The sequence below is a fragment of the Zootoca vivipara genome, chromosome 10, assembly GCF_963506605.1.
Source record: "Zootoca vivipara chromosome 10, rZooViv1.1, whole genome shotgun sequence".
NCBI lineage: Eukaryota > Metazoa > Chordata > Lepidosauria > Squamata > Lacertidae > Zootoca > Zootoca vivipara.
In genome coordinates this window covers 8162051-8183525 of record NC_083285.1, presented here as the reverse complement: position 1 = coordinate 8183525, position 21475 = coordinate 8162051, and the positions used below count along the sequence as shown (strand labels likewise).

The 21475-nt window shown below is 40.5% G+C and overlaps 1 protein-coding gene across 3 annotated transcripts in view; it reads right to left on the bottom strand.

The window, feature by feature from the left end:
• The window catches only part of SLC2A13 (solute carrier family 2 member 13), a 113672-nt gene that overhangs the window by 28773 nt on the left and 63424 nt on the right, over positions 1-21475 (bottom strand). For all 3 annotated transcript variants that reach the window (XM_060279394.1, XM_060279395.1, XM_060279396.1), the window contains exon 7: positions 9453-9578. In XM_060279394.1, coding sequence (XP_060135377.1) covers positions 9453-9578 — 126 coding nt within the window. The remainder of the gene's footprint in view (positions 1-9452; positions 9579-21475) is intronic.

Here is a 21475-nt window from a genome sequence, read left to right as displayed (position 1 = left end):
GGGCGTCATTGCAACTTGGCAGCGTGGGTCCACGAGTGTTTTATGACCCACTAATGAACTTTATAGCACCACGATCATAAAAACATCAACATACCTCGCCTGGGCCGGTATACTCCAGCGGAGAACCCTCTGTGGGCCGGATCGGCCACGATTTCCAGCACCGCAGAAGTGAGTCCCCGCGCTGCACTGTGCCGGTTTAGCGCAGCGGGTGGGGACTCGCCAAGCGGGCGGCTTGTTTCGGGGGTGGCTCATGGGCCAGTTAAACAACCCCTGCCTTTTGTTGCCTACCCCTGTCATAAGGGATGCAGTACATCTCTATAGCTCTGCACTTGGAAGCCACACTGCATTTTCTTTGAAATCTCTGCTGCAGGAACAAGGCTGGAGAGCAGTCTTCTGCCTTTAACACAACAGGGATCCTAGGAACCGGGAGAATCAGCAGGGTTTGGTCATGTCCCAGACTGCAAGTCAAGAATCAAGCCTCCCCTGTCTACATAGCCTCACCTCTCTATCTGGGGACTTGATTCTTGGGCATGCTGAAGGATGGCGAAACTCTACAAATTGGTTTCCGTATACAGGCATGCAGAGACTCATAACCCTGGGTAGAAATAACTCCCATCTTTACAGTATAGCACTCAGGATGTTCTCCATTTACATCTTCATCTGAAGTTAGCAGAGGTCTTCCTGTGGACAACTTGTGGACTTACAACTTCTATCAGCCCCAGTCAGCATGGTCAGTGGTCAGTGATTATGTCAGTTGTAGGTAAATAACATCCAGGAGGGCCCAAAAATTCTCCTGCCCTGACTTAGGAGAAGTGCAGATAAAGTTACGATTTCTAGCTGAGCTGCAGGGCAGGAGTGAAAGTGAAGATGAGAGACCTATTCACTCAACCGGAGCACTTCAAAATACTGCATGGAAGGCAGTAGGAAATGAAGCTCCTTACTCATTCCTCCCAGCCTTGCTGGAAATGCCAAAAATCTTCCCTTCGTCACTCTTCCCTTCGTCACTCCATTAATGGCCACACTGCCCTGAAACACAAACTAGGATGACAAAAGAGACACGAACCTGAGAGATTCATGATAGGCGCTCATGCCTTTAATTTCTTTTAAAAGCAAATAACTGAACATGCTATTTATACTGTTAGGAAACCTTAGCCTTCACTCTCCCAATGTGTACGAGGTGGTATTTCTGGAAAGAATGGTGAATGGGCAAAGATGCTCAGTTATTCTACCAGATAGGAAGAAAAATAGGGCACATAAATGGAATTACAACTTCTCACCTCATTTAAGGATTCCTTTCTTCACCAGCCTCAGATACTTGTGCATATTGCAGCAGGTGATTTAGGCCAAATTAGATTAGATGGTGGTTATCTGCTGATACTAGTGATTCTTTTCTTTTCTTTTTTAATTAAAAAAACCCGCCATGGGAGCAGCCTAATACAACAAACAGCAACTCCAGGGTGAGTGGATTACTTTTGAAATATGGCACAGGAGAAAGGGTTAACCCCCTGCTACATAGCATGTGGCCCTGTACCTTATTATATGAGACAAATATGGACACCCTGTTGGATCAATCAATCAACCTCTAATGGATGATTTAGATGATGTCACATTGCGTATGTCCAAAGAACAGTTCCCACAAAAAAGTCCTTGCATAGTCAAAGCAATCTCAGGCTTTTGGCTGCTTCTTGAGATATTAAGTATTCCACTGAGTTTGGCTCTTACTTCTGTTCTTCCAGCTGAGTCAGGGCTGATGGGATTCAAAGCCTTTCCTTCAGCAACTGAAAAGCCATGGCCAAAGATGCTATCTTCTCTTAGCTCAAACTGGAGTCAGGTGTTCCCTGGATGATACATTTTCCAATTGCTTTGTTGACTTTGGTTCCACCAACTCCCCACTTTCCTTGTCACACAGGATCAGAAAGCCAAGATGTGTGGCAGCTTGTTTTCCCAACTGTCACATTTAATTAGCCTCTCCAATTCCCATAGCTTCTTTAGCCATACCCAGAGCTTGTTGCTTCTGAGCATGCTCATTAGTGTTGGCAAGTTGAGAGCTCTAGGAATTCTTCTCCCTCTGCCTCAGACCTATTTTTTCAGCAAACCTCTGGAGAGGTATAAACAGAATGCCAGCTGGTTTTAAATCAGCTTTGTTGCTATTGCAAAAGCAAGCAGGAATTCCAAGGAGCCCAAGGCATGCATTATTAAAGGGCTAGTGCAGTCACTTTCCAGAATAGCTATTCAAAGTAATCATGGGGAGGTGGAGGAGAGAGACAGACACTCTTCAACTTGCTCTTCACTGACAGGGAACATGGCATACCCACAAAATGTTTTCTAAATATGAGGTATAGGAGCAGCCTTGGCATGGAGAGAAAGCAGCATAAATTTCTGATGTGTACAGAATCAAATAATTTTAAGTTTGAAGGATCATCTAGTTGAACCCGCTGCAATGCAGGAATCCTGCCCACAGCTATCCCTGGGTGGGCTTGAACAGGGCCAGCTCTAGGTAGACCCCCGGTGGCGCAGGGCACCACAGCGCCGGCCCACCAGGAGGGCGCCGTGAGCTGCACCCGCCCGGTCTGCCGGTTCGACAACCGCGCTGTGCCTCCCCGCCCGCCGCGGTGCCGCGCAGCAGCACCTGTGGCAGCCGCGCTGCGCCCGCCCACTGCGCTGGGAAACGGGGCGGGGGGCGCCAGAGGGATCCATCGCTCCACGGCGCCAGGGGCGCTTAAGACGGCCCTGGGCTTGAAACACCAACCTTCTGGTTAACAGCCAGCCACAATGACCCTTGCATATGTCAGGTACTAGTTCAAGTTCATGTTCAGTATAGACAGAGCTCTAAACTTGTAACTATAGCCAAAGTCTAGCGGATATGCGCCTTCTGGGACGGTATCTTCAACACAGAGCACAGGAAAAGATCTAGGCCACTGATGAAGGTTGAAGCTGAAATGACACATTACACATGTGTTCCACAGGAACATAGGAAATCGAGTCACATCATTGGTCTAACTAGTTCAGGGCTGTCTTACACTGACTGTCTGCAGCTCTCCAGGATTTCAGGCAGGGATCTATCCCAGCCGTACCAGGAGAAAGAGCAGATGGAACCTGGGACGGTTGAACCTGGGACTTTTTGCATGCAAAACAGTTGCTCTACCACTGTGTAACATCCTTTTCCATTATTCTTTACACCAATGTTCTTGTTTTTTAAATGTAAGACCTGGCCTTGCCAAGCTGCTTTAAGTAGAGGAAGTATGGTTTGGGAGATGCTGCTCAGACCTTTCTTCACATGGTCATTTATTTCCAGCTCAGAATCACTATGCCTTTGGGAACTAGGGGACAGGGGGAAGAGCTGTGGTCCCGGTCTCTTCACCCGTCACCTGCCCTATATAAAAAGCAGTTTTGTAAGGAATATTTTGAGCCGAGGAAGAACGCATTAAGCAGGGTTAATTGTGTGTGTGATTTTTGTCAAAAAATATAGCTAAACTTTTGTCCCTTATATCATGTGTTCCCAATGACAACTGGAGCCCTCTGCAACTAAGTATTCATTAAAAAGGAAATGCCCTGATGTGGTTGCTAACCACACAACTAAAGTAACATCTAACTTGATCCTAAGAAGGACCATGGGAGCATTATGAAATTATGCAGAGTAGCTACAGACACATTCTACTCTGTTTTGTACAGCACAGAACTCTTGGCCGCCTAACAGAATTGACTGAGGACAGATGAGATTCAGGAGAGACAAAAGAAAGTAATTCCTCACAGAACATATGAAATCCCCCACCATTAATTTAGACTGCTTTTGGCTACGCTCAAACTACTTTGCAGAGATGTGCGCAAAAGCAGTCCCCTTGTTCCCCCCATGTTCACAGATTTATTGGGTGTCATTACTATTCTTGCTTTTAAGAACCGTGTTGTCCTTAGCTTTCAATACAGTCAAACCTCGGTTGTCGAATGTAAACCATTCCAGAAGACCGTTTGACAACCGAGACGCAGCTTCCGATTGGTTGCAAGAGCTTCTTGCACTCAAGCAGAAGCCGCGTCAGACGTTCAGGTTCCGAAAAAACGTTTGAAAACCAGAGCATTTACTTCCGGGTTTTTGGTGTTCGAGAGCTGAAATGTTTGGCAACTGAGCTGTTTGAAAACTGAGGTTTGACTGTAGTTTATGCATTCCTGAACAGCTAGTGCAAGACCATGTGTATCAAGTCCCCATTTTTCACTGATGGTCACCAATTTAGATGGCTTTAGCTAGATTAATGAAATATAAGGCCGTCAACGGTGATAAACTCTTTCCAGGGTCAGATGCCAATCATTTGGTAACAACAGGAGGAGAGAGCTACTGCCCTTGTGTCTTGTTTGTGGGTTTCCCATAGGCATCTGACAACTATGGGAGCAGGATATTGGACTAGATAGGAAGGCCTCTTCATATCTTCTCTTGTGACTTATCCAGGAGGAAGCAGCAACAAGTGCCAGAGCAACAGTAGAGTAAAAATATGGCACTGAGCATTATTAAAAGGAGGAATGCTGCTATCATGTTTTTTTAAAGTTTTCTCCTCACAGCGCTTTTAAGCTCACAAAATTGAGAGAGAATATTTAGGGCACAGTCCTTATCTACTTTTAAAATAGATTAAAATTGTGAGGGATAATTATGTCAATACCCTGCCTCTGATAACCAGCTGTCCGCTTCTTGAAACAATGACAACTAGATGGATCTTAGTCTTGACTCAGCATGGCAATACTTAGATTCTCAACTTTATGAAGTCCGAGAACATGGGTGTGTGTTTTTTGTGTGAACCAAAGTCATTGAGACTTAATTGTACAAGTATTCACCTTACACATTATGCTGCTTGTGTAAATTTCATCAAGGGCTCTATTCTTTCATTATGAACAGCAACTCATTTGTAAGTTTAGCAGCTCTAGAAAGTGGGCCAGTAAGCTATTAAATGCACATAAGTAACCAGCTACAAAGGGAAAATATGTTGTTACATATGTGTATCGAAGAATACCTAATCCTGTTCACAGTGGCCAACCTACTTCCCACAGGCATTACTGTGATAGGTGAACAGAGCCAAACTATAGCTAATGGTTTACTGTGAGCACACAGATGGCTCTTGCTTCACTGCTCCCCCAGCAGTAGCAAAAATCACAATCCCTAGCTTAGTATTACATTCAAACCAAGGATCATGGTTTGCCGTGTTAAAAAAAAAACCCCAATTATGTTCAGACAAGGTTTGCCTCTTGACTAACCGAGTATGGTTGGTTTGTAGATAAACAAACTGTAACTCCCTGGTTAGATGCAGAAATAAGGCAGGGATCGTGGTTTGCTCTAGGGGTAGGGGAACACAGAATTCTATGGTTTACCATGATGTGCAACTGGGCCACTGTGTAATTTAACAGTACATTGTGTATATTTTGTTAAGTAATCCTGAATTTCACCACTAAATGTGTGCTGTCTGTCCTCAGCACAGGGAAAAGCACAGCTGCATGAACAGGGGAGACTGTTTGCTTAACTCTCTCCAGCTTTCATGCAATTTATTATGACACTAAGCAAGTGACTAGGCAACTGAACTGCAGTTGAGGGCACAGTGGTGTCATTTTAATCAGTTTCGCCCAAACAAGGCATTTGCTACTGTATACAAACCAGAAAGTTAGCCTAGAGTCGCAACACCAGGAGCTGTGCTCTATGGCCTTCAGAATTTCTATCACCAACCATCCTGACAGCAATGCAGAAAATGCTCATGAACATCTAACACCCCAGAACGTCACAGCATAGCCAAAGACACTAAGCGGGGTGGACATTAAATATACTGTCTGCATTCTGAACACATCCACCCTCCTGTTCTTATAACACCTGCACTTTTTGATAGAGAAGGGTACCCTTGAAAACATTGCAACCACCCAGCGATATACTTGGCAAACTGGTTCTTAAGCAGATCAAAATTGGGGATTAGAAAACAAGCTATTCAGTAGTGAATAACACCTCCCAAGAATACTACAATGATTAATTAGGTGGCGAAGAAGCTTTTCGCATTCACCCAGGTTTAATGGGACTTAAAGCTAAAGTGTTTCTAATGTCCTGATGTAAGCTTGTCCTCCAATGCCATCAATTTCAAACATGACTTTGATAGTCCCTACAGAGTAAACCAAGTTGGGTTTTCTTTTCAATTTGTTGTATTCTTCTTCCCAAGTGATATTCCCTTTTCCTTATGTTACAAGGCTCGCTCTTCATTGGATTGAAAGAAAGCAACTTTTGCATGCAAGCAACAGTATTTAGCTGGTCTTTCATGCTCTCTCACCATTGTGAAAGGTCTTCTTAACAGAAAGATGTGTACAGTGTATAGCCTTGCTTTAATGTCCTATTATTCTAAATGCTATTTCAGTCATTAGCCATCATTAAGTACAATTATAACAGCTGTAATCAACAGCACAAGAATAGAAGAACACAGAGACATGTTTGGCAGAAGAACAATGATTACATTAATCACACTTGACGTTGATTTTTGTCTTGAAATATTTCAACTGTTTTAGAGTTGGAAGGTGAATTGTGAAGCTTCCAGATGACAGAACTAGGTTCTTCCCACATGAATGAACTAACAGCATGATTGTGTTCTAATCCTTCATGATACTTTCAAAAGATAGTGCAATTCATTGGTGCAGCTTTGAGTACTAAATATAAATTTCATGCATTCTTATAGCACATTATACAAATACCATTTTGCTAACCTGACTGACCTATACATTATTAAACTAGCCAGTCTTAACATATTTCACAACTGCATTGAAGTTATGTTACCAATACAATTAGTAGATCCAATCTTTAAAAATTACCCTTTCATTAAAGTGGATTATTTAATGTATCTCAGGAAAATTTGACTTATGAAAATGACCAAAAATATCTCACCTTTTTTGAATGGTTACAATTCTTCAATATCTTTGTCTTTTGAGGAAAGGGGGGGGAGGAGTGGAAGACTAAAGAGAAAGAATACTGTTCTGAGTTGGGGTGGGGGTTAGGTTGTTATGATGCCTAAGCCCTTTCTAATGCCTGGATCCAGCAGAGGGTTAAAACCTAATGGAGGATCCCATTGGCCGTATTGGTCATTAGTATAAGAAAAGAAGTTGCACTGTGCCAAAGGGCAAATAGGTGGGCCCTTTCCCTCACTTGTATGGTAGTGAAAAAGACAAAAGTGTAGTGTGTGTTTGAGCTGGACTGGAAGCAGGCTGCAGGCAGAAGCCTGAGAGTGAGAGCCATGCTTGATTTCTGCTTGAATCAAAGACTGTGGCTATGGGAGAAGCAAGACCTTCTGCGGTGTTAATGCTGTGAGCTCCTCCATCATAGGCTCAGGTTACATTTATGTGTAAATAAACCATATATCATTAAGACACCACGGTCTCCGCTGTCCCTCATGCCAAGGAAACCGAACCCTGGGTAAAGAAGCACCTGGAAACCCTGGAATCTTGAACCGCTCGGAGATTGGGATGGCATGCAACAATACATATTGAGAGGGGCCATATTCTTAAATCCCCCTAAAACTAAGAGGTATTGATGCAATTGATGTATGACTGAACTTCTACTGGCACCAAATTAGGAACTTTTATAAACACTGATGTGCACATATTTTAAAAAAGCACTAATAGTGTGAAAAGAGTCTGGCACTCATTAACAAACAGTCCATCACTTCTGACAACTGTGACTATATTTGTATGAACCCTAGTGATAATTCCACCCTCCCAAGCACAGTTTAAGTCAGTCATTCTGACAGCTGTGCAGTTTGATGCATTGCATGGAAATACTGAAAGCAGTGAAATTTCAGGTTAATGGGACATGGATGTCACAAAATAGTATGTAATCTTTCACATTGTTATGAGTTGGTATTTGCTTTTCAAGTGGTATCTAAATGAAAAGCTGTCTATGTGTGTGTGTTAACCATAAATCACAAGTTTAGTGAAGGGATATGGCACATTAGGTAGCATCAGAGATTGCTACTTTGTGAATGCACACACTGGCTGCCTTTTGGCTCACTGAAATTCAGTGAATAGCATGTTATTGAATTTACCACTATCTATTTCCTTTGGCCTTTCTCCCTACTATCACTTTCTATGCCCCTCTATCTGGGAATAAAAAAATAGGAATAAAATGGCTCGCAAACAAGTCTGTACAACAGAAAACTCTTTAAAAGTATTTTGTTCAGTTTATACGACAGAAGGAAATGGGCTCTCCTCTTAATTTCTGCAAAAGAGCATTTAAGGGTGTTCAGAATTTGCAAGGATTACTTGTTGACAGGAAGTCACCAATTACAAACCCAGTTAACCATACTGGAGTCAAATAGGATAGAAAAAAATTCCTTCAGTAGCACCTTAAAGACCAACTAAGTTTTCCAAATTCAGAATTAGTTTTTAGAGTTAGAAACTGTACTTAAGGACAGAGATAGTTCAAATTCCTTGCCAGCCACCTCCATATTAACTGGAAGGGGGTAGCCAATAGCACAACATATTTTAGAAAATTTTACCAGACACAGAAATATATTCTAGTGGATGAAGTAGTGAAATACTTCATCCCGAATTATGTTTCGGTTAAACTTTGTCTCAAAGTATCATTACTGTCACTTCTTTGTCAAACAACAATGGGCCTCTGCATAATTAAAGTGATTGATTAGTACAGGTACTCTGTTGCCATAGGAGCTAATGATTGGGCAACCTTCTAGATGGGGACATGTCTTTCTTCTCCCTCTTCTGGCTGGATGTGATGTCATGGAAGTGTCATGGGGTGAAAGTGAACAAAAGGGACTGGCAAACGAGAGACTAGGCTGGAAAGATGCAGAGGCTTGGCTTGCTCTCTAGGAGAAAATAAAGCTATGGGTTTGGTACCCCCACCCCCAAAAACACCTAATAGGAGAACGCAATCTGTTTGAGTGATACAGCTGTGAGTCTTCCATCTTATGCTAAGCCTGAACATATGTGTAAAATAAACCTTTGATCACAGAAAGGTCTCCAGAAACCAAAAACCAAGGTAATTGCTGGAACCCCTGAAAGCTGCTCAGAGATCAGGGTGCATGGTACAAGATTTACTGTTGCAACGTTGTGTCATCTTTAATTATTTTCGCTTCTTGTCACCTCATCAATTTGATGTGCACTAAGTCCCTCCACTGCCAGAGTCAGCATTGGGTCTTGGCACAAGGGCCATTAAGGTTTGTTTTTGTCTTTGCCATTGATGTTCAAAAAGAAAGTGTGATTGTGACCTTTAAGTCAGCATTTTAAATGATTCCATCCTACAGCGTTTTTATTTTCTGAGAAAGGGGGAAAATGGAAGCAAAATGAGAGGGTTTTTGACAAGAGGAAACCTCTGGTGCACATTATTATTATAATGGCAAAATACCAGTTTGAAGACAAGTGTAACAGTGGCACTTCTTATAAAAGGATATTAAGGTCCTTTTAATAGGAAATTAAGCAATACAAAAGCAACTTACCTGCCCCAGGCTGCTTCCATTGTAGACTTCCTATTAACAGGGACACAGGAGGACTCCACAACACTTGACTTGTTTAGTTTGTAGCAAAAGCCACAAATTGGATCCAGCATGCACCCATTACAGTAACTGAAAGAAATGAAAAATCACAAGAATAAGCCCAACCTTTTCACAGCAAAACATCAATTAGCCAATGGAAGCAATCAGACTGGTCCATAGGGTAAGTTTGTACCTTGGATATCAACAACTTTTGGTAACTCTTGCTAACATTAAAACTGAGAAAGTCTTGCTGCACAGAGAACATCTGCACAATTGCTGAAAATAAAAGGTAAATAAGCTGAACACACAGAATAAAATCCCATCAAATTAAGTAGTACAGATTTTCCCATGGTTTTAATTCCATAATTAAGCATGCTGAAAGCTTCCCTTTGAAATAGAAGCAGACGGATAGGGGAAACGTCAGCTGGATCATGAATATTGTTGCTAAATTCTGATGAAGCTGGACTAGCAATAAAAATCAAGCTAATGATCTAAGTTTAATGGTTTGTCTCCAACTTGTGTTTTGCTTGGGAAGTGTACATCAGCACACTGCTTGTTCACGTTAATAGTTCATTTTTAACTATGGTTTAAACTAGTGGTGGTGAACCTCTGGAATTTTTGGTGAACCACAACCATCTTTCCTGTGCCTGATATCATGACATCAAGCAACTGACAGGTGGGTGGCCCCATGTAGCTGTTATAAAGTGGTCTGAGGAGGGCTGGCCAATTCTGGATCTGGAGAGAGAGAAAAGCCCAATTTGATGGATAAGTCATCGTTGGACAGCGGTGAAAATTTCCTCCCAATAAGCAGACAGATTAAAAATATCCCTATAATTACCAATTGCAGACAGGAAGGAATTAAGACACTATTGCATTGGAAATTAAGTTTTAGCAACGATAATTAAGGCAGGGTTGATCATCAGTCAAAATAGCATATATTTTGTGTGTTTGTGCACATCTCTACGCACACACACACACTCTTATGTACATCCCTAACTTCAGATGAACAATAAAACCAAACACACATCTTACACCAAACAACAACAACATTTACTAGGTTTTACATAGATCTGACAAAAATAAACTTCAAAACTGCTAATCAATTGAGTACGCTTACTACTTTCCAGAAAGGGATAGATTCCAAGTACTGTTAGCAATTGTGACTTTTCTGTCCCTGTTTGAGGGTTTGAGTCTGTAAAAAGGTGAGGGCTGTTCTTTGCAAGTGCATGTAATATGCAGTCATCCTGTGCTCGCTTCGGCAGCACATATACTAAAATTGGTCATATGCAGTCATCCAGTATCAGTGGGGGAAATGATGTTACCACCACATGGAGACCAGCTCCTTTTCTTTCACCTTGTTTTTGGTTATTATCCCGTGCAAGATTAATAGTTGAGCCAGATAAATAAATAAGCAGATTAATATTTAAACAGACCTCATCCCTTGAAATAAACTGTGCACAACTGACTACAAGCCACTAAAAAGGAACAGTTTAATATTACAGTTTTAAAGTATATCTTTTAAAACCAAAGGCAATGGTGGCATCATACCCCACTATAAAGGAAATGAGGTATTGCTGGTATGTCCAGTTATTGTCAACATTTTCAGTAAGTTTAACCATATAAATACGTTATTGGGAAAATAATGTTAATGGGAGGAATCTAGTGGAATATATTGCTCAGCTTTCACAAGGGGTGCCAGTTGTGGCCCAGTGGCAGTTCACTGCTGGGCCAGGGAGGCCTTTCAAGCCCTGCACAGCTGGCAGAGGACGTCACTACTTTCCTACCTGAGAGGTCCTTAGGAACTCAAATGTGAAAATGGTCATCACTTCTTACATATTTCTGTACTGGATGATCAGAAGGTAGCCTTGTAAAATCAACATTGAAAAAAGGCAATTATCTACTTGCATTGGCATGCTTTTGAACTGCTAGGTTGGCAGGAGCTGGGACAAAGCAATGGCAGCTCACCCCATTGTGGGGATTCAAACCGCCGACCTTCCAATTGGCAAGCCCAAGAGGCTCAGTGGTTTAGACCACAGCCCTGAGTGTTCAAAGAACAGGAGGTTGAAAGGTAAGAATCAATAGACTATTACAATGGAAAGAGGTAAGTATTCAAGTTCCCAAGGATCTTTATTGGCATGGATGCTATTTATTTTAGAAATATCTGAAGCTTGAGGTGAGCAGGTAAGCACCCATATTTGTGTATTACTTGTGTATGATTCAGAATGGTAAAAAAAACAAAAAACCAGCAGACAAGATTCCAAAGGAACCTTTCCAAATTGGGAAAGGGCAACAGAAGAGAAAAATATGTGCAGGTATGAAATGATAAATTCTGAATCTAGGATATTTTACCCTGTCAGTATATATGCAAACTGACAGTAACCAGTCAGGAAAAGGAGCATGGAATCACTGCAAATAACTCAATGAAAAATGTCAACTCATTATGTTTAATCAGCGAACATGGCAAATTTCCATTCTGGGGATTATTAGGAGAAGGACTGAATGATCATAAAAATAAAAATGGCCAATGTAATAATGTCCTTATGTAAATACATGATCTGACCTCATATAGAATATTGTGTTAGATAATAATGGAGAAACAAACGCTGCAGAAAAAGGCAAGCAAAATTACCTAGGGGGGTTGGGAGCACTTTCTATATGAGAAAAGGTTAAAAGGTTTGAAGCTTTTTACGTTAGAAAAAAAGACAAGAACCCAACAGAGAGGACAATAGAGGTTTAATTATGTATGGTGTGGCAAGGGAAAGAATCTGCCCTCTTGTTCAATGACTGCAACTATTTCCTAAGTAAATGGTGGGGAGGGTTCTTGCCTTCAGGCTCTCTTGTGAGCTTCTGCTTGGCCACTTTAAACTGGATCCTAGGCTATGGTTACCAGATTTTTTCCGATGAATCCGGGGACACTTTTTTAAAAATAAAATAAAAAATTACATGCTTTATTATCCCTAATTACATCTATACATCAGCTGTTTTGCTTCTCTTGAGAAGTCCAGAGGAGGAGAGAAACCTGGGGGGTGGAGTTGGAAGCAGAGTTTGAGAATACAACTGTGCCAGAGACAGGCCCTATAGCTAATTTTCTGTACCCCAATGCAGCACAATTAGATCTGTTAAAATGGGAATAAAATACATATTTCTATTCTTGTAATGTACTTCAGAGACAGGCTAGAACTGCACAGCATACAGCCTTGAAGCTAACTGCTACTCCACCTGCCCTATTAGGAACAATACGCCTGTCCCCTGGTACCAAAAGAAAACGTTGGATTGGCCTGATTTATTCAACCCACCTTTATACATTAATTAAACAGGTTATATTTACACCAAATGTTATTGATACTTTTAGTACCCTTGATACATTGATACTTTTAGTACCCTTAGATGTTGAGCCAAACACACTTTTGTATAATTTAGATTTTGATAATATGTCTATGCCCTGGAAGGGTTTTTTAATACATGCCTTTTAAAAAAAGCAATTGTTGGTATTTGATGTAGTTCTATTAAACATTGCCACAATTCTCTTGCTTAATCAAGATTGTTGCAGAAGTGTGTTTATCAACCTTTCATTAAGTTGGATATATTGTGGAATGGAGCTGTTTTTCTTTGGTAACTAATAACTGGGTATAAACATGCCTTTCTTTGAACATCTTCTACCACCCTCTCATTTTCTATCATCTTTTGCTTGCTGCCCAATTGTATACTTACTGATTCAGGTAATTAAGGGTTTCTCAGCAATCCAGCAACAAATATTTTAGGTTTGTAATGTATAAAGTTCTGTATGCTATTAATCTCAGGTATCTTCTTTTCTGGAATGCTTGATTAAGTTCTATTAAGTAAATGAAATATATTTAAATGACTGAAGACTCTTCCTTAAACACTAAATATTCTGTGTGCTTATACAAGGGCGGGGGTAACAATCCCCGACATGGCTGTTGTTATGGAGGAAAGCAAGGTGAAAAACCAAACTGTTAGTCTGCTACATAGAAATCGGGCTTAGCTTTGTCCTTTACAGAGAGGGAAATTGTCACAGCTATAGCTCACATTCTTTTGCTGTCTAGCGAAACTAGTACCGAAATGCTACACAGCCGATCTATTCAAGGGCTATTTCCCATGTACCTAGTTGCAAACTGCATTGCAAAACTGAAAGTGGCTTTTGAAAAATGTATTTTTTTAAAAAAAATTACATTTATATTCTGCCTTTCTTCCATCATGGAACCCAAGGTAGCATCCATGTGGTTCCCAGGTGACCACACTGAGACCTCCTTAGCTTCTGGAAGGTGGTAGCTTCATGCGCCTTCCTACCACAACCTGGAACCAATATCACAATGTCTTTTACCTTCTGAGCCCAGCAAAACCACTGCTGGGAGTGCCGCCTGCAGAAACAGCCCCCCACTCCAAATGCCAAGGAAGAAAAAGGGGCTTGAGATAATTAAAAAGACAAACCAGCACACAATGTGCAGCCCACAGAGCCCAGTCTGAAAAAGAAAGGGATCCACTTTGTATAAAAATCTCCTTACTCCTTATATTCGGGTTTGATATCAGGTTTAGCCGAGCGTCTAAATAAAATGTGTATCTTGTCCATGTCAAATACTGCTCATATGTTACATATGAAGCGTCCCTTGTGTTAATAATAGGATGCTGTATTGTGCTGCATCTTTACTATACAATACAAGGGGGAAGTGGAACAAAATGTTGCTGTGTGGGGTGCTCCTTTTCAGTGTTCCAGTTAAGAGTACCCTTAAAGAAAGCTCCTGTTGGGAGTTGTAATCCATCAGCATCCGCAGAGCCATAGGTTTCCCATCCCTGCTCTGCTCCGTTCCCCATTCCAAATTCCACATCCAACTTCCGTAAGGCAAGTAGAAATGTTAACACAGAAATCGCCGTAGCACTACATCGATTTCCTTCCCTAGTTTGAATGTATCACATTGTTCATTTTTGCTGCTCCTAGATTTCTGTTTTGCTTTGTTCTTAAGTGTTAGTTGTATTTTATTGCTTTCAGAGATTGCTTTTTATCTGTTGTGTTTTATATGATAATTTATTTCATTTATGAATAGCTTCCCATGAGGCATCCCAGAGCAATTTGTAATGTAAGGACATAAAAAACCCAGTTAGATATATTAAAAAGTTGTAGAAAACCGAATATAAAAATAATTTTATAAAATAATTACTGTATAAATATAAAAGCAGTTTAAAACAACCGCACATAAAGTCAATGTCATTCAAAGACAGATATCAACAGGGATAAATATTTGGGGGGGGATTTTTGTTTTATTTACCGTATTATGTGTTTCTGATGATGAATTATACTGTTCTGGGAATTTTAAATGGAACAACATATATATAGTATTGAAACTGGAATCTTATTACTTGTGCGTGGTGGGTTTAAATAGAAAAGGCATCAGAATTTAAAGATATATGGAAAAATCCTCTCCCACTGAATTGCAGGATTCCCGATGTTGCAATTCATTCTTTAGTAAGGGAAGCACTATAATTTCTCATGCAAACCTTTCCCTTGGTAGGGCTGCTAGCGCCCTAAATTTTTCGATATTTTCCTTATGTTTGTTCTATTATGTCAAGATTACATAAAATAATCACAGATGTGTGATTTGACACTAATTTTTGAGGAAAGTGTTACTATTACTGCTTAGTGTCCTCTATCTAAAAGATCTCAAGTTCAGTGTTCCCCCCCCCCTATACTACTTATTTTAAACCTTTTGTTTTCCTATGCACATTGGTGATGTTAAGCAAACCTCATCTAATACTCTTAATACTCTCTGTGTCAGGGCTGCCTTTGAAAAGTGTTCAGAAACTTCAACTGGCTCAAAGAGCTGCAGCCAGACTGTTGAGCAGATGACTCCCTTCCTATCTAAGAACTCCACTGACTAGCAGTCCTTTTCCAGACACAATTCAACGTGCTGGTTATATGGCTTAGGTCCAAACTATCCAAAAGTCTATATTCCCTCATACAAGCCCTGCTTGGGTTTTGAGATCTTTGGGGGAGGCCCACCACCCACACAGGCACACTTGGTAGGGACGCCTACCAATTATTATTATTTAATTAAATTCCCCCCTGTTCTTATTTTATCTGTAAGCCACCTTAAGTCTATGTCAGAAAAAGGAAGGGTATAAACCAACCAACCAACCACCATCATCCATTCGCTGCCTGCCTAACCTGAGACAGCTAACCTATCAAAAATTACCGGTAAGTGTGGCATTGCAAAATGTCAACATTCTATTACATACTAAAATAAAATAAAATACTCCTTTCTTCATGTTGAGACTGACCTAAAAATAAATTTCATATTTCATATTTTATTACTAACATGACAGATGTCTGGACTCTTTGTGTTGAGAGATGCTACCCTCCAGGGTTTTAAATTAAATTAGGAGATTTAATAGAGAGAGAAACATGCTAAAGAAAGGTTAAATGATAGTACCCGGGAACAGCTTTTATTGCTTAGCCAATTTCAGGATTTATTATAAGGTCATTCTTCAGCTCTACAGCATGAGCTTTCCAGTAGAATTTTAATTACATTTTGATTGGAGCAGTGGAAAATGGTTGCAACAGGCACATGTGCTTCATTTTAGGATTCGATTCTTCTGAGCGTTTCATGGAAACCACCATAACTTCAGTTTTTCAGCTACATGGGGCTTGTATTTTATATTGGGGAAAACATACAAGTGTTTTAAAGGGGACTAACTGGAGTAAAGTGTGGCTTTTAAAATAGCAGGCCACTTAAATGCTGGTATAGATTAGACCATGGATGAGCAGACCAATTGAATACAGACCAGTTTTTTAATGGAGCATCTGCTGGTTGCTACATTAAAGAATGTAAGAAAACCTCTGCTCAGTAAAGTCAAGTGTTCATTTGGTCCAACAACCTATTTGCCAATCAGATGCCTACAAGAAATTCAAAAGGGCAAGGGTACACTCCATACCTGTAATTCCTAGCAACGTATTCAGAGGCATACTGCCTCCAACTGTGGACATAGGTAAAGGTAAAGGGACCCCTGACCATTAGGTCCAGTTGTGACCGACTCTGGGGTTGCGTGCTCATCTCGCGTTATTGGTACATTTTCCAGGTCATGTGGCCAGCATGACAAAGCCGCTTCTGGCGAACCAGAGCAGCACACGGAAACGCCATTTACCTTCCCGCTGTAGTGGTACCTATTTATCTACTTGCACTCTGACGTGCTTTTGAACTGCTAGGTTGGCAGGAGCTAGGACCGAGCAACAGCAGCTCACCCCGTCGTGGGGATTCGAACCGCCGACCTTCTGATTGGCAAGCCCTAGGCTCTGTGGTTTAACCCACAGCGCCATCCACGTCCCCCCAACTGTGGACATAGGACACAACTATTGTGGCTAGTAGGCCTATTGACCGAATCAAAATCATCCAAGCTGGTGGCTATCACTAAATTTTGCAGCAGCAAACCATGTGCTGTTTCGACACACCGTGCATCTATTATACTGAAAGTTTCATTTCAGTCAGAAGTGAAGATTGGTATGATTAATTTGCAAAGTTAATTCTGTGATGATGACTCATTCATTGGTGATCTCCATAAACTGTGTGTGCTGGGGCAACAGATTGCCATCTTTGCCTCACATGAACTCTACAGACAACTGGCTCTAGAATAAGTTTGTCTGGAGGAAAATGCATGTAGGAATGCTTCCCCATTTAATGTCTGCATCTAAGTTACACAAAACAGAACATATGGATTTGTATTTTGTTGAACACACACACACACACACACACACACACACACACACACAAATATCTATAGAGAAGTTTGCATTTTTACACTGATCCACAAAGGCTGCAAAACTGAGCAGTAAATGGTAAATTAACACAACTAGAATCCCCTGCCATGTCTCATAGTTGAGCTCATGTGCTGCTTGCTTTAAAAAAATTCTTTTTAAGTCAATTTGTTTTCCCCACCCTGCTTCTTAGGGCTAATCTACTATTTCTTAGGGCACCCTTGTACCTTAAAAAGCAGGTTCAATAAAGTACATTTCTGCTTCTCTAACAGCCCTTGCTCAAAATTGAAAGTTCACGTGTAGTAATGGAAAATTATGTAAAAAGGGAACAATGTTTATTATTACACAAGGCTTCTCTCTATTTGGAGTATTACCATAATACTCTTAGAGTGTAAAAGAGTTTCATGTAGCAAGACAAGCATTTAAGATCTCCATTGTTTCTGTTAAGACAGTGGATGGCTAAAAAAATTAAATGGGTATCTAGCAAGAAAGAAAACTGAACTTGTAAAAGTTATTTTGGAAAAAAAAGGGTTGCCTAGACTTTTATCAAATTATGATTAATTTTCAAACCATTAAAGTATTACAGTGTGGAATAAGAGATTCACAAATATTTCCATAATAATTAAGGTAATAGGCTTATTCTATTGCCCTTAAATTAATTGAGAACTATTACAAATATGCAAGATAGTATGTGACACCTTAGAAGTTTAAAAGTTTGGGATTTTTTGTTACTTAGTATAATTGATTTTTTAAAAAATATTTTAAACCCACTGCCCCCACCCCCGAAAGTAATTGCAGAGTTTGTACTGTAGTCTAATACGAGGTAGATATTCTGGTTATCTTTTATTGTATCAATAAAGTAACTGGGTATTCTTTTACTTAATAAAGACCGAAATAAAAGGACTGCCAGTGCAGAATGCAATTTAACAGTTACAATGAGAGTAAGAAGTGTTCCACCCAATTCTGTCAACAATACACATTGTTCTTTTCTGAAGAAAAGAGCTCCTAATGCTTTTACACTTCATCACAGGGATAGTGCTCTACCCCTTTGTCATTCTGGATGACTGCCCAACCCCTTCTGCCCTTTTCTAGCTCTATAATTTCTTTTCTTTTCTTTTTTCTTTTTGAGACAGGCAGTCAGGAATGTAAACATATTTTCCACCCCTAGGCAGTGGACACCCAAAGCAATTTACGGCACTCCAGCACAATCAGATATAATCCACAATCTGAACGTCTAATGAAATTGCTTTAAATGTATTCATGCCAATCCACAGCAGTGAAAGAAACACAAAAGTCAAGTATTTTAACGTACCTATTAGAATCTAATAGCACAATCCAACCTTAATTTCATCCAGTGCACTTGAATATGATATGAGTACCGTTAACTGTTTCTCTCATGCTCACAACTTCATTTGTTAGACTGAAAGTGTACCTCACCCATTGCTAGATGATGTAATGCAGGAGTAGCCAATGTAAAGTCTTCCAGATGTTTGGGGTACAGCTCCCATAAGCCTACCCAGCACGGTCAGGCATGATGGGAATTGTAGTCCAAAACATCTGAAGAGTCACATGTTCTCTACCCTGGTGTAATTTCCACAATGCCACCAATAAACTACAATCTCAGGTTCCATTTCTCCACTAATTTGTACCAGAACCAGAACCTGTTTTTCATTTTATGTGAACTAGGTTTTAAATTGAGGAGTTCCCATATTAAGTTACATCTCTAACACATTTCTCTGCAGTACGCTATTTGCCCTTCAAACATCCTACAACGAAGAGAGATTTGTGCATTAAAATTGCTTTCCCTAAGTTGTGAAAGCAATTCCGTTCTTATCATTTGGAGTTAGTTCTGTCTTCAATCTTGTTCTAGTAATAGCAAAGAAATCATATACTGGGTGAAGAGAGATAGGGTCAATCAACACACAAATGAGAAAACTATACTACACTGGCATTAGAGAAACTTTTGTGACAGAAGTTTGTTTATAAAGGCTATATGTGGAACCACATTTCTTTGGCAGTTTGCATGCAGATGGGAATTACCGTTCCCATTTGACTTAATTTCCAGCAATTATAAATTAGACAGACATGGTCAGCTGTAATTGCAGGGCGATACCCAGAGCTTTTGGCAGCTGTAAAACCTAACAAGGAGGAGAAATATCACATCAGATGCTCCATGAATATAATGGTATCACTGTCCCCTACTTCAGCAATTGTCTGCACCCACAAACTGAACTCGTTAAAATTCACCTTTTCAGGTATTACTTGTGAAATAACAAGTCAGTGTTATATAGTAGTAACTCTGTACAGCTCCTTCATCTCCAACACTCCAGGCATCTGCTATTAGTTTCCAATATGCTTATAGGTGGCGGATTCACTGTAAACGTAAGCTGAGTTTCAGTATGATATCATGCTTTCATCCAAGCAATGTATCCCTTAGAGGAGAGCTGGCAATATTGCAAGAATCAGCTGTGTGAGACATAAGCTCCAGTTCAGATCAGTTTCTACAAGCATTCCTTTAATTTACTTTTTTCCCATCTATGCCTCCTGTATTACCAAATGCAATTCAGTCAGTCTTTCATACAGGAAGAGAAAAAAAATCATTATATTTCTATGAATATGTTTAGTTTAAAATATAATACTGCCCTCTTCCTTTGTGGCTCTGAAAACTTCTCTTCACAAAGAAATGCTTATTCATTTAGAATATTTGTAAACCACTCAAAAGAATTTTCTAAACCTACATACAGCTAAAATCTGTAAAACAAAAACAGGCCGTGACCATTTCAGATGAATCTTATGTGCATGATCTCACATGCACAGACCACGCCAAACTTGGATGTAATCCATAAATGTCACAGAAAGGGGTGGAGGTCTAGAATATAACCCTCACGCAAATCAGTCACTGCCTATATTAAAAACCATCATAATTAAAAACAAATATAAACAACCAACAACACTTTAAAACTAATAATAATTTATTATTTATTATTTATGCCCCACCCATCTGGCTGGGTTTCCCCAGCCACTCTGGGCGGCTTCCAACAGAAATATTAAAATACAATAATTTATTAAACATTAAAAGCTTCCCTAAACAGGCCTGCCTTCATATGTCCTCTAAAAGTCTGGTAGTTGTTTTTCTCTTTGACATCTGGATAAGAAAAGTTTGCAGCAAGCATCTAAAACAATGTAGCGAGAAGGAGCAGAGAACATTGAAGGAACAACTTCTCACAAATGTGGACCAAATATTACGTGGAAATTGTAAAAGTGCAAGTTCTCCCAAACAAAGTGATCAAATAGGCATACATGGAGCATGGGGGGGGGGGTCCCTTAAGTAACCTGGTTATTAAGGGCTTTATATACCAACAGTGGAACCACAGAAGATCGTTGAGCAAAAACATAACATGCCGACAGAACTAAAGTCTCATCAAGCAATTGTGCTATAGCAGTTTGCACAAACTGCACTACGTAGAAACTACCCTGTCATGAGTCCTGAGGCATCGTTGGACTCAGAAGTGGAGAACCAGGCTGAGACAGATGAGGGGGAAAGGAGATGACATGGGGGGGGCGGGTTAATACTGGGGGAAAGAGGCAGATGTCCTGGCTGGGGAACCAGGACTCCCATCTTCCTTCTTTCCTCCCAGGGAGACAAGGACAACAATGGACATCTCATGGGGTGATGGGGGGGAGGGCACAGCCTGGTCGCCCAGGACCCAGTGGCACTCCTGTCGCTGGGAAAGATGCATCCTCCCCAACCCAGAGAGCATCTCCATGCTTGGTGATCCTGCAGGGCATGAGTCTTGTGAGTAAGGATGCCTTGCCCTGTCTTGTGCCAAAGGTTCTTTGGATCTAAGCCAAAGTGTTTGCCTAAATCAGGAATGGGGAATGTGTGGCCCTCCAGATGTTGTAGACTACAACTCCCCATCGTTCCTGACCACTTGGGCCTAATAGAAGATGGAATAAAAAATAAAATAAAAACGGAAGGCTGAAGGGCCCCCACTCTGGCCTAAATAAAAGACTAAGTTTCCTGAACCCTAGGAAAGCAATCTGGACCAACTTAGGAATTCTCTACAGGAGTAAGTTCCGCACAAGTTGAGTTCTTTCAATGTTTTTACTGCAGACAGGCAACTACCAAAGAGGTCAGTACATCTTTTGCTGATATATAATTAATAGCAATCAAAATACAATGAGCCACTAACATTGCTCATTGGCACACCTCAACTGCAAAGGT